The sequence below is a fragment of the Rhinopithecus bieti genome, unplaced genomic scaffold (assembly GCF_001698545.2).
Source record: "Rhinopithecus bieti isolate Rb0 unplaced genomic scaffold, ASM169854v2 scaffold_69818, whole genome shotgun sequence".
NCBI classification, from domain to species: domain Eukaryota; kingdom Metazoa; phylum Chordata; class Mammalia; order Primates; family Cercopithecidae; genus Rhinopithecus; species Rhinopithecus bieti.
Window position 1 is genome coordinate 44,618 of NW_016825870.1, and position 16,138 is coordinate 60,755.

The 16,138-nt window shown below is 47.3% G+C and overlaps 1 protein-coding gene and 1 non-coding gene across 2 annotated transcripts; one reads left to right on the forward strand and one right to left on the reverse strand.

Annotated features, from left to right (window-relative positions):
• Positions 1-7,585: 7,585 nt before the first annotated feature.
• LOC108522772 (uncharacterized) lies at positions 7,586-8,602 on the reverse strand. Its single transcript, XM_017863212.1, has 3 exons — positions 8,483-8,602; positions 7,852-8,278; positions 7,586-7,758 (listed from the first exon to the last, which is right to left on the reverse strand). Exons 1-3 carry the CDS (start codon positions 8,600-8,602, stop codon positions 7,586-7,588), a joined length of 720 nt encoding a protein of 239 aa, XP_017718701.1.
• On the forward strand, positions 8,316-8,388 carry TRNAV-UAC (transfer RNA valine (anticodon UAC)). The gene has a single exon. It is a non-coding gene; the product is annotated as a tRNA-Val (tRNA).
• Positions 8,603-16,138: the final 7,536 nt, after the last annotated feature.

Here is a 16,138-nt window from a genome sequence, read left to right on the forward strand (position 1 = left end):
AATTGTCAACTCATGGGTGCAAAATGGTGATCACAACAGAAAGTGATGCCCTCCTTCTAGCACCACATTCACATTCCAGGCAGAAAGAAATGAACTGTGGGCAAAAAGGGGGATGCCACATGGGTCTACCTCCTTTCAAGGAAATGAAGCTGTTTTAGCCCGACACATCACCAAAGCAAACAAAATCAGGCACTATAGTGCAGAGGCTAAGCACAGCCCATGGAGCCAGATGGTCTGAGCTTAGAACCTTGCTTCTTTATGTCACTGTGTGACTTGGTCAAGTTACCAACTTACTTCGTGCCTCGATTTTCTCACCTGCAAACTATAATAGTACAGGGTTCTCGGAGGATTAAATGAGTTAATAGGAGTGAAGCACTTAGAATAGTCGTTAATACACAGCAAGCACTGTACAACTGTGTGTTCTTCTTACTTTTCTCATTGAGGAAAAGAGGAATGAATATTGGATAAGCAACTAGCAGTATCTGCCACAGATGTGTTGCCCACTGTATAACTGTACCTGGCCTGGTTACTGCGCCACATGTGAGCAAACACCCTGCTGTACATGAGAACTACTGGCTCCCCAGGAGACAAGGAAACTACAACCCTACTGATATGGTTTGGCTGTGCTGCAACCAAAATCTCATCTTGAACTGTAGCTCCCACAATTCCCACATGTCGTGGGAGAGACCCGGAGGGGAGGCAATTGAATCATGGGGCAGGTCTTTCCCATGCTGTTCTCATAAGAGTGAATAAGTCTCATGAGATCTGATGGTTTTGGCTTCCCCTTTTGCTTGGTTCTCATATCTCTCTTGCCTGCCACCATGTAAGACGTCCCTTTGCTCCTCCTTCATCCTCTGCCATGATTGTGAGGCCTCCTCAGCCATTGGAACGGTGGGTCCACTAAACCTCTTTCCTTTATAAATTACCCAGTCTGGGGCTTGTCCTTATTAGCAGCGTGAGAACAGACTAATACACCTACTCTACCAGAAGCGGCCATTCCCATGACTGTCAGCCTCATCCCCACTTACTGGGGACTGAGAACAACCAAAACTTTCAGGAATCTGAGCCAGGGCACCACTGTTAGCCACTGTGCCAAGGCTCGTCCATTTTAGACATAGATCATTAGGACTCTTTCCATTGCAAGTGTCAGTAAGCCCATTCCAGCTGGCTTAAGCAAAGCTGGGAATGGATTCCTCAAATAACTGAAGAGTCAATGGTATATGCATGACTGGGGCCGGGAGGTAAGTGACCGCACCCAGCTGCTCTATTGCTCAGCTGGGATCCCTTGGTGTCAGCTCCATCCTCAGGTCTCCAGCAGGTCGTGGATGTCTTTCATGCTTCATGGTCATTCACTAACTTCTGAACCTCCTCCCTATGTCTTGGTAATTCCTCCCATTTGACTCCTAACTCCCCAAAGCAGAAACAAGAAATGTGTTTTTCCAGTCTCTTCGATAGCAAGAGCACAGGCAGGTAAACTAAGCTCTGCCAGTGACTTCAATCCAGAAGAGGGCAACCTGAAGACGTGGAGGGCTCCCAAAGGCCACCTTCTGCCAAGGTTAGTGGCAGAGGTGTCCAGTTTCCAGAGACAGCAGTGGTCAAGATTCTGGACTCCAACACTGGTTTGAGTTACTAAATTTGTACTCAGAGGAGGCAGCAGTGTACACCTGCGCTGGTACAGTCCTTCAGGGAGATGTGGACATCATTCCTGGCTTTGGAGTCACTGAGGCCTGCTTGGAGATCCTGTGAGCCACCTGGTGTCCTTTAATAAACTCCTTCTCCTCTTAAACTAGTGGGAGCGTTGAAGCCGCTTAGGTGGTGTTATGCTTTCGTAACAACCCCAAACGTTAGTGGCTTACAATGACAAAGGTTTATTTGGCACTCCAGTTCCGCAGCCAGTGCAGATGGGCTGTGGTTCTGTAACATGGAGCCTTCCCTCTGAAACTCAGGTCAACCTGTCTCTGGAGCATTGCTGTTCTTCTTGTAGCAAAGGGGAAGGACAGAAGCAGCCACCACACTGGCTCTTACACTTTTGCTTGGAAGTGATACACATCACTTCTGCTCACATTCAACTAGGCAAAGCAATTCACCTGGGCAAGTCTATCGGGGGGCCATGGTGTCAAAATCCTACATGGGGAAGAGAAGTGAATATTCTGAACAAGAGGGTTCTGTTGTATGCAACCAAGAGCCCTAATATAATGCAATAGTAAGATGGCAGCAGAACTGCCAGCCTCTAGATCATCTCACATTCAAGTCCAGGATGAATTAGGAAACGTCTCTGCTCAAGAAGTCAAGCAAAAGCCCAGGATTAGCTCTAACTGGAACTCATTGCCCTGGCTTGAGTCACCCTCAACACTGACACATTGTTTTCAAGACACATTCACTGTTCACTGAGCACTTACTCATACACTGGAAACTATTTAGACTCTGTGTAATACAGCAGAGAACGAAGCCAAATCCATGCTCTCATGGAACTTTCATTCCAGTCGAGGACGGTGGGGACAGACAATCAACAAAATAAATTAGTAAATATGTAGAAATTTAGTGCTGCAGGCCAGACGCGGTGGCCCACGCCTGTAATCCCAGAACTTTGGGAGGACGAGGAGGGCAGACCACGAGGTCAAGAGATGGAGACCATCCTGGCCAACATGGTGAAACCCAGTCTCTATTAAAAATATAAAAATTAGCTGGGCATGGGGCAGGTGCCTGTAGTCCCAGCTACTCAGGAGGCTGAGGCAGGAGAATCGCTTGAACCCAGGAGGCAGAGGCTGCAGTGAGCTGAGATCGCACCATTGCACTCCAGCCTGGGAGACAGAGATGCTGTCTAAAAAAAAAAAAAAAAAAAAGAAAAAGAAAAAAAAAGAAAAGAAATGTAGTGCTGCAGAGAAAAATAAGCAGGAAGGGGGGGGCAGTGAGTCTCTAGCATGAATGGAAAAGAATAATAGCAATTTTCAGTAGGTAGTCAGGAAAGGCCTCACTGAGAAGATATTTGGATATGACCCAAGCAAGGTGAGAGAACAAGCAACAGCGTGATTTAAGGAAAAACTATTCAAGGCTGAGAGCAGCAGCAGCAAAGGCCCCGAGGCAGGAGAGGCCTAGTGTAACTGAAGGGTAGCAAGCAGGCTGGTGTGGCTGGAGTGGAGTCAAAGCAAAGGCAAAGTCACAGGATTTTGTTTTGTTTTGAGACAGGGTCTTGCTCTGTGACCCAGGCTGGGGGGCAACGGCACAGTAACGGCTCTCTGTAACCTCCACCTCCCAGGCTCAAGCGATCCTCCCATCTCAGCCTCCCAAGTAGGTGGGATTACAGGTGCACGCCACCATACCTGGCTAATTTTTGTATTTTTAGTAGAGACGGGATTTCATCATGCCGGCCAGGCTGGTCTCAAACTCCTGGCCTCAAGTGTCTACCCACCTCGGCCTCCAAAGTGCTAGGATTACCAGCATGAGCAACCATGCTTGGCCAGCAAGAGGATTTATAATCAGAGAGGTACAAGCCTTGTAGGCCACTGTAAGGCTTCAGCTTTTCTAGCTGAGGTAGGGAGCCATTGAAGGGTTTTGCACAGAGTGATGAGACCTAATTTAGATCTTGAAAGGACCACTCTGGCTACTGTGTGGAGAATAGTCTGTAGAGAGGAAAGGGCAGAAGCTAGAAGGCCAAGATCTGAGGCTACTGGCTATGATCCAGGCAAAATGTGATGGTGGCTTTGATTAGAGTATAGCTGGGGAGATGACAGAAAGCTAGAAGATTCTAGATACATCACTTGCTAGTAAGATTACATTGGGGGTGTGAGAAAAAGAAGAATCAAGTATGATTCTTAGTTTTAGGCCTAAATAACCGGAAAGATGAAGTTGCCATTATCTGAGATAAAGAAGACAGAGGCCAGGCGCGGTGGCTCATGCCTGTAATCCCAACATTTGGAGAGACCGAGATGGGTGAATCACTTGAGGCCGGGAGTTCAAGAACAGCCTGGCCAAAATGGCAAAACTCCATCTCTACTAAAAGTACAGAAAAAAAATTAGCCAGATGTGGTAGCACACGCCTGTGATCCCAACTACTCGGGAGGCTGAGGCACGAGAATTGTTTGAACCCAGGAAGCGGAGGTTGCAATGAGCTGAGATGGCGCTACTGCACTCCAGCCTGGGCGACAGAGGAAAACTGTCTCCGAAAAAGAAAAAACATACCAAGAGAGGAGCAGATTTAGGGGCAGAGATCAGGAGCGTGGGCACAGACATGTGAGATGCTTAACAGACATCTAAATGGAGATGTTGAACATGTAGGTCTGGAGTTTGGGAGAAAAGTCTAGACTAGAGATACACACTTGCAATCTTCTAGGTTCTCAATGGTATTAAAAGCCATTAGATTCAATGAGGTCACTGGGGTGTGAGAATGAATAGAGAAGTCCAAGCACCAAGACCTCTGAGGTACGTCTGTGTTTAAAGGTCAAAGAGATGAGGCTCTAGCAAAGGTAACCAACAGGGAGTATGCAGTGAGAGGAAATAAACATCGCCAAAGGGCGGCATCCTAAATGCCGAGGGGAGAGTACCTCAAAACGGAGTGATGGGTTGTTGTCAATGCTGCTGGTACATCAAATCCGATGAAAAGGAAGAGCTATTCTGTGTAGCAATGTGGAAGTCACTGGATCAGAGGAATTTTGGTGGAGTGCTAGAACAAGTCCCAAGGGCGGGAACAGAAGAGAGAGCACCAAAAACCAATCTAAGAATTGTGTTATAAAGGAGAGCAGAGAAACGGAAGTGGCACAGGTGGAAGTAGAATTAAGAGAGCTTTATCCTGTTTTTTTGCTTTTGTTTTCGTTTTTGAGATAGGGTCTCACTCTGTCGACCAGGCTAGAGTGCAGTGATACAATCTGGGCTTGTTGCAGCCTCGACCTCCCCAGGCTCAAGGGATCCTCCCCGCCTCAGTCCTCCAGAGTAGCTGGGACTACAGGTGTGCACCACCACGCCTGGCTAATTTTTTGTATTTTTTTAAATAGAGTTGGGGTTTTGCCATGTTGGCCAGCCTGGTCTCGAACTCCTGAGCTCAAGCAATCCATCCACCTCAGCTTCCCAAAGTGCTGGGATTACAAGTGTGAGCCATTGCACCCGGCCTTTTTTTTTTTTTTTTTTTTTTTTTTTTTTGTTTTTTTTTTTTTTGTTTTTTTTTTTTTGACAGGTTCTCAGTCTAATACCCAGGCTGGAGTGCAGTGGTGCAATCATGGCTCACAATAGCCTCGACCTCCTGAGCTCAAGGGATCCTTCCCGCCTCACTCCCCCAGAGTAGCTGGCACCACAGGATGTTTGGCAGTGCCCCTGGCCTCTCCCTACTGGGTGCCTATAGTACCCCTCTCCCAGTCATAACCAACAAAAGTGTCTCCAGATATTGCCAAATAACTCCCAAGATTTTGTACCCCAGGAGACATTTTGGGTCATCACAACTGGGTGGTGGGGGAGGATGTGTGCCACAGGCATCTAGTGAATAGAGGCCAGGGATGCTGCAAAACATCCTACAATACACAGGACAGCCCCCTACCACACAGCCAGTCCCAACTCATTCTGATCCGGAGGAAGCACATGAGAGCAGACGGTGGCTGGCAGGGGACTTGCAGAAGTTCACTTCTGACTGCTTCCATTTGTTCACCGCAATAGGAAGCTAGGTCATCAGCTGTAACCGAGATTGGGGTTGGGGGTACAGGAGGTTTACGGAGACAAGACATGAAAACTGTCCTTTAGGAGAAGTGGACACATATTCTGGACTGCAGAAAGGGCTCACTTGAGCTAAGCAGTCATGAATTCAGTGTGAAACCAGTCAGCCTGGATGTGTTCTTCTTGGGCCGTGTTCAGGGGCAGGGTAGGGAGATAGTCAGATGTGAGAGACTGTGGTTTTACCAACAAGCACAAGGAAGAAATGAAAGGGCAAACAAGCAAGTGATAAAAATGACCACAGAATTTAAGCTGGGTGGGGCTGGGAGCGGTGGCCTGTAATCCCAGCACTTCAGGAGGCCGAGGCAGGTGGATCACTTGAGGCCAGGAGTTCGAGATCAACCTGGCAACAGGGTGAAACCCCATTTCTACTAAAATACAAAAAGTAGGCCGGGTATGGTGGGGGGTGCCTGTAATCCCAGCTACTTGGGTGGCTGAGGCAGGAGAATCACTTGAACGGGAGGCAGAGGTTGCAGTGAGCTGAGATCGCGCCACTGCACTCCAGCCTGGGTGACAGAGCAAGACTCCGTCTCAAAAAAAAAAAAAAGAAAAGATTGTGATGACACCTTGTGAGGGGCGGTGGGGAGAACAGAACATAGTTTCCTTCCTGGAATGGAGAAAAGGAACAAGAGTTTTTCATCAAAGGCAGATACCTGTGTTGCATGCAACAGAGTGACACCAGCTTCTTTTCTACACGGAGGTTAAGTGTGGGAACTTGGCAAACATACCTTTAGAGCCAGGGGCAGACAGAAAAATCGGGATGTGGGGGGCTGGAGAGCAAAGCATTTCCTAGAGACACCATCCAAAACACAACTAGTGGGTATAATTTTAGGGCCAATTCTTGGCGATCTTGTTTTTGACTGCTAGGGGTTTGGAAACAGGTGGGAAACACTTATTATCAGGCTTCCCAGGAGTCCTGAGTGGGAAACGTGGAGCTCTCACGAATGCATCCTCTGGCTGGTGGCTGGCCACTCTGGTCATCTCGTGGCCCACAATCTAGGCATCAAGCACTCCAGAGGCCTCTGAAAATGTCTCATCAAAAAAGCAGACTAGAAGGGGGCCCATGATGAATACGACAGGGAGCTAACTGCAGACATCGGGAAGCAGGTACTAGAAAAACCCACGCCACTAGCTAGCCTGCCTCTATTTCTGGGGGGGAAATTACATGGCGGATAACTGCCTCCGTTTTCCTACCTGGAAGATGGGCATAACATTGAGACCCAGAGGTGAAAGTGGACGTGTTTAGTCCAACCCTTGTATTTCACAAAGGAGACTGAGACCGGAGGTTAACAGACTAGCTCGAGTACCCAGCTCATACATGGCCAAATCAAGACGAACATCCAGATCGTGACCCCCACATTAGTGTTCCCTGCACCCACCTGGTTTCTTCCAGAGGCCTTCCCAGGAAGACAGGAGTTAGCTGAAGGGAGTTCCTGCCATAAAATCAGTATCACTTTATCAACCTACCGACCTCAGCGGAAGATCTAGCAAAAAGGACAGCTGCTGCCTGCAGACAAAGTTCACCTGGGCGCTTGAAGATGCGCCCTCCCCACCCCCGCCAAATGATTACAGGTGTGTTTTCAAGCTTGAGGATGGTAAGCAATCCTAGGGTGGTGACGAAGATCCATCTGGAAGCCCTGAAGAAGGCAAATGACACTGACGATGAAAAACAAGAAGCACCCTTTGTGATGGAGGGTACCAGCCCCTTACCCAGACTACAGTCCTGCCACCAAGTCAGGGACCCCGCGCCGGGGTTGAATACTCTGCTGTTACCGTGTGAAATTCTCAAGAACTTAACAACAAGGTGCCTGGCATCTTCATTTTGCACTGGGCCCCTCAATCACGTGGCCAGGGCCGCTGCCTCTCTGGAAGCCATAGAGGGATGGCCCGTCTACACCTCTTCGTCCCCCCATCCCTGCAGCCCTAGACCAAGGGGACCTAACGGAAGCCCTGCCATTTGCACCTCCCTAGGCCTGGCCTCTGGAGGGGAAGAAGGCTGCGGGAAGGGGCAGGGGAGCGGGAAGAGGTCCACACCCTCGGGCAAAGGGCCCGCTAACCAGCGGCCTTTTCCAACCCCGGCAAGCCAGGCGCCAAAGCAAAAGTGCGCCCCGGCCCACCCCCATCCCCTGCGCTGCCTGACTTGGTTCCAAGGGTTGCCCCTGTCCTCCTTGCTCCAGAGAAGCAAGGCCTTCCACGCCGCCTTCTGACTTCCGACCGGCAAGTGGGCCGGGTGGCCGAGGATCAGTTTGCTGGTAGGGGAAATAGGAAAGCGCGGGACCCTCGCGGGCGGAGGAAGCTGCCGGGGGTGCAGGGCCCGAGCAGGGTGCACTTCCGGCCGTCGAGCCGCCCCGCCGGCACCTCGACTGAGGGAAAGTTTGGGCACAGGTGATAGCGGGGAGGTGCTCTCGGCCGGGGCCCCGGCCTCGCCCTGGTCCCAGGGGCCGCGACTCTGACGGACAGGGATGACGAGCTGCCCAAACGCCGGAGCCAGCGACCCAGAGCCGCCGCAAACCCCGCGCCTCGGGGGCAGGATCACGGTGAAGGGGCGGAGCTCCGGCGGAGCGGGGCTGGCACTGCTATGAGTCTATGAATAAAGTCTCAACGAGCTACTTCCACGTAGGGGTTCCATAGTGTAGTGGTTATCACGTCTGCTTTACACGCAGAAGGTCCTGGGTTCGAGCCCCAGTGGAACCACAGTCGCTAAGGCGACTCCTTTTGCCTCCTAATCAATTACTCCAGGAGTTTGGTGTGTTTGGGTTTTCAAAAAAAAAAAAAGGGTTTCGGTTACACAAAACGCGACCACAAAGTGTTTTCTTTGTCCTTTTCTTCTTTTAAAATTTTGGCATGTTTTCTCGCAGAAGTGAAATAACAGATACCCTCTCCTATCCCACAAGGTCGCTGCCGCCATCGTCTGACACGAGAAATAGTGGAGGGCAGGGGCCAGGCGAAGTCCTAGACCCAATCCGGCGCCCCCGATCCGGCCAGGCCCTACCCCACCTCTCCTCCCAGTACGCCTCGGAAAATCGGGCGCTTGGGGAATGCACCTGGCTGCCCTTTGCCTGCTAGTCAGCAAGGGCCGGCCACCCAACCTCCAACTAAAATGTGGCAGGCAATACAGCAGCGCTTTGACTGCAGCTGAATTATTAAAGGTCGATCATTATTATGACTCTGATTAAAAGTTCTATTTTCATTAAACTCTGATGTACAGAGCAAGAAAAAAAAAAAAACCCACAGTCCTTTATAATGCAGCAGTAGAATTTGTGGAATAGAGTTCATACACGGTATGAAACAAATGTCAGGCTTGTAGACATTCAATAAATACTGGTTGAATGAGCAAATGTTTCTCTAGTTTCTTTCTGTTCCTCTTTACTATTTCATTACAGTTTCGTTTGGGGAGTTTATTATTTGTTTAAATATTGGCTTTTTTATCTTTGACAAGAGGAATGAGGGTGTGGGCCATGGTGAGATGGCGGTAGCAAAAAAATAAAATGAGAAAGGTCACTCAGTATTTTCTCTGCATTTTCAACCTAGTTGTGCATCCTTAACAGTGTAGAAATTTGCGTCTTTTCCTAACTTATTATAACTCTTTCCCTGTTATTACAATCACTTCGACTTAATTCTTTTTTTAAACCACCTTAACCATTTTTTTTGTTTGTTTGTTTTCTTTTTTGTCGCCCAGGCTGGATGGAGTGCAGTGGCATGATCTCGGCTCACTGCAAGCTCCGCCTCCTGGGTTCACGCCATTCTCCTGCCTCTGCCTCCCGAGTAGCTGGGACTACAGGTGCCCGCCACCTCGCCTGGCTAATTTTTTTTTGTATTTTTAGTAGAGACGGGGTTTCACCATGTTAGCTAGGATGGTCTCAAACTCCTGACCTCGTGATCCGCCCGCCTTGGCCTCCCAAAGTGCTGGAATTACAGGCATGAGCCACTGCGCCCGGCCTTTTTTCTTTTTTTTTTTTTTTTTGAGACAGAGTCTGGCTCTGTCAGCCAGGCTGGAGTGCAGTGGCGCCATCTCAGCTTACTGCAACCTCGGCCTCCTGGGTTCAAGCGATTCTCCTGCCTCAGCCTCCCGAGTAGCTGGGATTACAGGTGCACGCCACCATGCCCAGCTAATTTTTGTATTTTTGGTAGATACGAGGTATCACCATGTTGCCCAGGCTGGTCTCGAACTCCTGACCTCAAGTGATCTGCTTGCCTTGGCCTCCCAAAGTGCTGGGATTACAGGTGTGAGTCACCACCTCCAGCCCACCTTAATCATTTTTAAGTGTACAGTTCAGTAGTGTTAAGTATATTCACACTGTTGTGAAACAGATCTCTGGAACTTTTTCATCTTGCAAAACTCAAACTCTATACCTATTGAACAACTGCCCTTTTCCTCCCATCAACTTTATTCTGAATGATGATGTAAAAATAATAGCTAATTATGTTTTGCACTGTGCTAAGTATTTTGTATATATGATCTCTTGTAAGCCTCAAAATAACTCTAGAAAGTAGGCATTATTATCTCATCTTACAGATGAGAAAATTTAGGCACAGAGATGTTAGTAACTTGCCCTGAGGTCACAATGTAACAAGTGCTAGTGCTGCGATTTGGCAGCCAGTCTGGGTTGGCAGTCTGTGCTCTTAACCCTACCAGGCTGTACTCATCTCCTGATTTACTTAACCAGCTCCCTAACCTTGGCCATTTAGATTGTTTCCAATTTGTTGTCGTTAAAAGTAACACAGCAATGCACAGCTTTGTGTAACTGTCCTCCCACCACCACGAAATTTAGCATTTTCCTGGGTGAGTAGGTGTGCACATGATGCCTAGTTGCTTTCAAAGAGGGGAATCCATGACATTTTAATACAATTCGAGAATGTTAGTGCTTACATGGCAGGAAATTGTTCAAGGTCACCCCCTAGAAGATGATGGCGAAGAAACGACGAAGACCTGAGACTTCTGGGTGTAGTTCCTCTCTCCCTCCATTGCTTCCCTTACATTAAGATAGAATGAAAACAGTATGGGCTGGGCACAGTGGCTCATGCCTGTAATCCCAGCACTTTGGAGGTCCAAACCCCATCTCTACCAAAAATATAAAAAAATAGCTGGGCATGGTGGCGGACGCCTGTAATCCCAGCTACTCGGGAGGCTGAGGCAGGAGACTAGATTGAACCCGGGAGGCAGAGGTTGCAGTGAGCTGAGATGGCGCCATTGCACTCCATCCTGGGTGACAAGAGCGAAACTCCATCAAAAACAAAAACAGAAACAAAGAACGAAAAGTATCTTCCTCGCAAACTGAATCTCAGTTGATGCAAGTATCTTCCATGAAACTTCCTTGTTGAGGCAGGTAACTCTGTGGGTTAACTTGATGGGGCTCAGCCGAAGACCTAAGAACTAAATGGATTAAGATGCTTAATGAGGCCAGGGCTCAACTTAATCCCCTGCTCCTGGGCCAGCTCTCCAGTTCAGTAAGGTAGAGCTTCGGCCGAGGACGAGGGGAAGATGTCACACAAGATAGAAGGCTTTTTGCTATTACTTCTCTTTGGCTATGAAGGTATGTGCTATTCAACCATTGACATTCATTGCATGCTTAATATATAATTTAATTAATATCATTGATAAATAGGAATATAACCTGAATATTAATATTATTAATTAGCAACACATGTTAATTAACTAACACGTGTTATTAATGAACAACAGTTGTCTTTATGTGGATGGCTTTCCAGTTCTGTGAGGAGCCTTCTAAAGTTCAAAGGATGCTTAAAATCCAGCAGAAAAAAGGATGGGTTTCAGAAATCTATAAAATAGCCACAAGTTGCAATAATTAGTGAGAAATTATGGCATATTCTAGAAAACTTTTAGGAGTCAAAGTTGGAGTGATTGCAGAATTTAATATTCCAAACTGGAATGCTATTGACGGTGGAGGAGGATGCTATTAATAATTCTGCTGGGACAACAGGTGTAACCCAGGACCATCCAGGGCAAATCAGGACGTAAGGTCACCCTAGTTTAAATATGGATTAATGTAACATGCCCAGTACCACTGGCATCTAATAAAAAACATAATCCAACTGAGAGTCAGGAAACCCCAGAGACTCAATACACTCACTCATTTTAAAATTTCTAAATATGACCCTAGCAGAAGTGATATGCCTCAATTAGGAAAAAATAAGGGCAAATCTCTAAAATGTCATCCAGTTCCAATTCCCTCTCAATCTTTGAAATAATATTCTTTCATGCCTCTCTCAATTCTCAAGTACCCATCTGCTCAGAATTTCTCCTCAGGTTCATCCAGACGATCGAAATTGGTTGACTGTCTTCTTTGTGGACATCGTGTATTTGTGTGTGTTACAAAAAATAAATTAAAAAGCAGGGAGAAGGAGGTCTCTGTGCTCTGCAAATGACCTGGTAGAAAGACGCAGCGAAACTCACACAAGCAGGGAATCAGAATTCTTGGTTTCACGGCTCACTGCAGCCTCAACCTCCCAGGCTCAAGCCATCCTCCTGCCTCAGCCTCCCTAGTAGCTGGGACTACAGGCACGCACCACCACATCCAGCTAATTTATTGTATTTTTTTTTTTTTTTTTTTTTTTTGAGATGGAGTCTCGCTCTATCACCCAGGCTGGAGTGCAGTGGCCGGACATCAGCTCACCTGCAAGCTCCGCCTCCCGGGTTTACGCCATTCTCCTGCCTCAGCCTCCCGAGTAGCTGGGACTACAGGCGCCTGGCCACCTCGCCCGGGCTAGTTTTTTGTATTTTTTAGTAGAGACGGGGTTTCACTGTGTTAGGCAGGATGGTCCTCGATTCTCCTGACCTTGGTGATCCGCCCGTCCGGCCTCCCAAAGTGCTGGGATTACAGGCGTGAGCCACCGCGACCTGGCCATTTATTGTATTCTCTTGTAGAGAGGGGTTTTCACCATGTTTCCCAGGCGATGACTTTTGTTACTTAGTCACATTTCTCCGTATTTGGAAAGACTGGTGACGATATAATTTCAAGGTCATTCTGCAAACCCCAAGGTATATTTCTAAGTAGGGATCATGTAAACCAGTTGTCTGTTAGGATTTTTTCCCCTTGCAATTAATAGTCTGCAACTTGTCCCAGTAACTCTACTTTAAGACGCTTTGGGGTTTTGTTGTTTTTCCTGTACTCCTTGCCCCTCCTCTTTCCCCAGCAAGAAAATCTAAGCAGACTCTTTCAAGGCTTAGATCCAAATACTCCTGGTTCTCAGACACCCCCAGGGCTCACTCTCAGATTTCTCTTCTTTGTGATTGGCATGGAGATTCATTTCTTCATTCCTTGGTCCCTTTGCTTAAGAGCTCATCCCTGAGTATCTAATAGGGGGCAAACATTGTGTAAGAACTTGACATGCAGCCAGGCACGGTGCCTCATGCCTGTAATCCCAGCACTTTGGGAGGCTGAGATGGGCGGATCACCTGAGGTCAGGAGTTTGAGACCAGCCTGCCCAACCTGGTGAAACTCCGTCTCTACAAAAATACAAAAAGCATCCGGGCATGACGGCAGGTGCCTGTAATCCCAGCTACTTGGGAGGCTGAAGCAGGAGAATCGTTTGATTGCCGGAGAGGGAGGTTGCAGTGAGCTGAGATCATGCTATTGCACTCCAGCCTGGGCGACTGAGAGAGACTCTGTCTCAAAAAAAAAAAAAAAAAAAAAAAAAAGGACTTGACATGCAGGGCAGATCCTTGTGGCTTCCACAGTGCTCAGTCCAACAACCCTGTTCTGTGAACTCCCCATCCCTGCCATGGGAAGAAGTCCTAGAAATATTTACCAAAGCATTTTACAATTAGACCTGCCCAGTTAGTGGATATCAGCAATAGACAGACTGTCAGGAGGCATGAAGGATAGCACTCTTTCATGTTCTAGAGTTTACCAATCTTTGTGCATGGCTGGGGAGCTCCAGAAATGTCCATGAAGAGTAGAGAACATCGTCTCTCCAGGTGGCATGCAACGTGGGCAGGGGGAAGGTTTGGGGAGGTTAAATTATCTTACCCGACTAACGCAGACCTTTAACACCACTTGGAAGGAAAGCAGCCAGCCAAAAATAGCCAATGTGGCTTGGCAACCTACTGTGTGCCCTACCCTGGGCCAGAGGTATGCTCCAGGGGACAGAGGACACAATCGCTGCACTTAATCAGCATATTATCCAGATGGAGATGCATAAGGCCCACAGACATGGGAAAGATGCATCCCATTGCACAGCTGGGAACCTGAAGACAAAGGCTCTTCGTCCAATTTACCATCCACTGCTTCTGTCCATCGATGGCAGTGTTCCTCATTACAGTGAAGTAAGGTAAAGAAATTGCCTTCACTTAGGCGTTGGATGAAGGTTCATTTCGGAGAGCACACAGCATCATAGTAAGGCATTTCCTATGTCTTTCTTCTCTTTTTTTTTTTTTTGAGAATTTTGCTCTTGTTGTCCAGGCTGGAGTGTAATGGCGTGATCTTGGCTCACTGCAACCTCCGTCTCCCAGGTTCAAGAGATTCTCCTGCCTCAGCCTTCCGAGTAGCTGGGATTACAGGTGTGTGCCACTACACCCGGCTAATTTTTGTAATTTTAGTAGAGACGGGGTTTCTCCGTGTTGGCCAAACTGGTCTCGAACTCCCGACCTCAGGTGATCTGACTGCCTCAGCCTCCCAAAGTGCTAGGATTACAGGCGTGAACCACTGTGCCCGGCTTCCTATGTCTTATAATTGAGTCAGGCTTCTATTTCTCTTACAACACACATATTGGATTCAATGCCAGTAATGATTTTTAGAACATCCATCGTATTAAAATATCTTACTTCATTATTTGGTCATGTTTATTATATAAAAACAAAAAAAGCCCTTCAGCCTCAAATTATAGGTGACTGTGTTACCATCAGGGATTGCAGGGTTTTTTTAAAAGCAGCTTTATTGAGATGTAATTTATATACTCTTAAATTCACCCATTCAAAGTCTATTGTTCGATCATTTTGAGTATATTTACCGATTTGTGGAGCACATAATCTAACTTTAGAACATTTTCATCACCCAAACATTAAGCCCTCACTCCCCATTCTCCCTGTCTCCCCCCTCCCCCAGCCCCTGGGCAACCACAAATCGACTTTCTGTCTCTAAAGATTTGCCAGTTCTGGACAGTTCATTTAAATGGAGTCATACAGCATGTGGTCTTTTGTCTTTCGCTTAGCATATGTCATTGAGGTTCATCTGTGTTTGAAGCATGTGCAGATAACAGATTTACCCATGAATATGCCTGTCGCCTAAAATAGTAACACTTTCACACTAGAAGCAATTTCCTTCTTTCTCTTTCACGAGAGGGACGTTATTGCAGCCTGCTGCGCGCGTTCCTCCTGTTTCTCAAGTAGATTGGAAGCTGGTTACAGACCATTTTTAATCATTCATAATTTTATGCTTTTCTCCTCGGCTTCATCTGTTTCCATGGGAAGGAATGCTCTGTAGCTGGTGATACCCAATCCAAGAGACTAAACTAGGTTTTCCTGTGTGTATCTAAAGCGCGCCTTTCCTCATGGGTTGCAAGGTACATTTCAAGAAATAGACATGCCTTGAAATTTCCTGCTGCGGCAACAACGGTTTCCCCAGTAGAGTGGCCCTTTTGGATCGAGGGGCAGAATGAGCCCATATTGCATAAATCTAAGCCCATATTGCATAAATCTAAGATTGGTGACTGGCAGATGTCTCATGTAACGTGTGGTGGAATCACAGAAGTCATCTAAACAGGGAGAAAAATATGCAACCACATAATCGAAATCTTTCACTATTTTCCTTTAGAGGCTGAGGTTTTTCTCTTGTTCTCCTTCCAACAGTGCTATTTTCTGATATGATACTATAAGGTTGGTGCAAAACTAATTGCGGTGTTTGCCATCACAATATGTTGTCGTCAAAAATGCTTTTGTTCTCCAGTTTGTTGGTGATTAAATCATTGTGCGGGGACTACAGCAGCCATGTTGCTTCTCCTTTGGTGACAGCTTTTTCTATAAAACGCCTGTCGTTCCTTCTTTCTCTGCTTATTTCCATAAGAATCTGGTACCTCAGAACCCCAGGCTGTCTACAGACAAATGCTTTCTGGGGGAGGGGAGTCTGGGAGGAAAGAAACACAAGAAATTGGTCCAAAATTTGATTGCGCCCAGGAGTTGGCTCTGAGAGCAGGCCTCTCTTCCTTGGACTCTAGCTTTGCTCAGTGACAGCTCAACAGACAAGACCCTCTTCAGTGACAGACATGGCCTTTGAGCCAAGTGGATTTGGTTGTGAAAGCCACACTGTCAGTGACCAACAACCCTCGCCTTTGGTCTCCCAAAAAGAGGAGCTGGCACCTTTTTTTTTTTTTTTTTTTTTTTTTTTTTTTGAGACAGAGTCTCGCTCTGTTGCCCAGGGTGGTGTGCAGTGGCATGATCTTGGCTCACTGCAACCTTCCACCCACCAGGTTCAAGCGATTCTCCTGC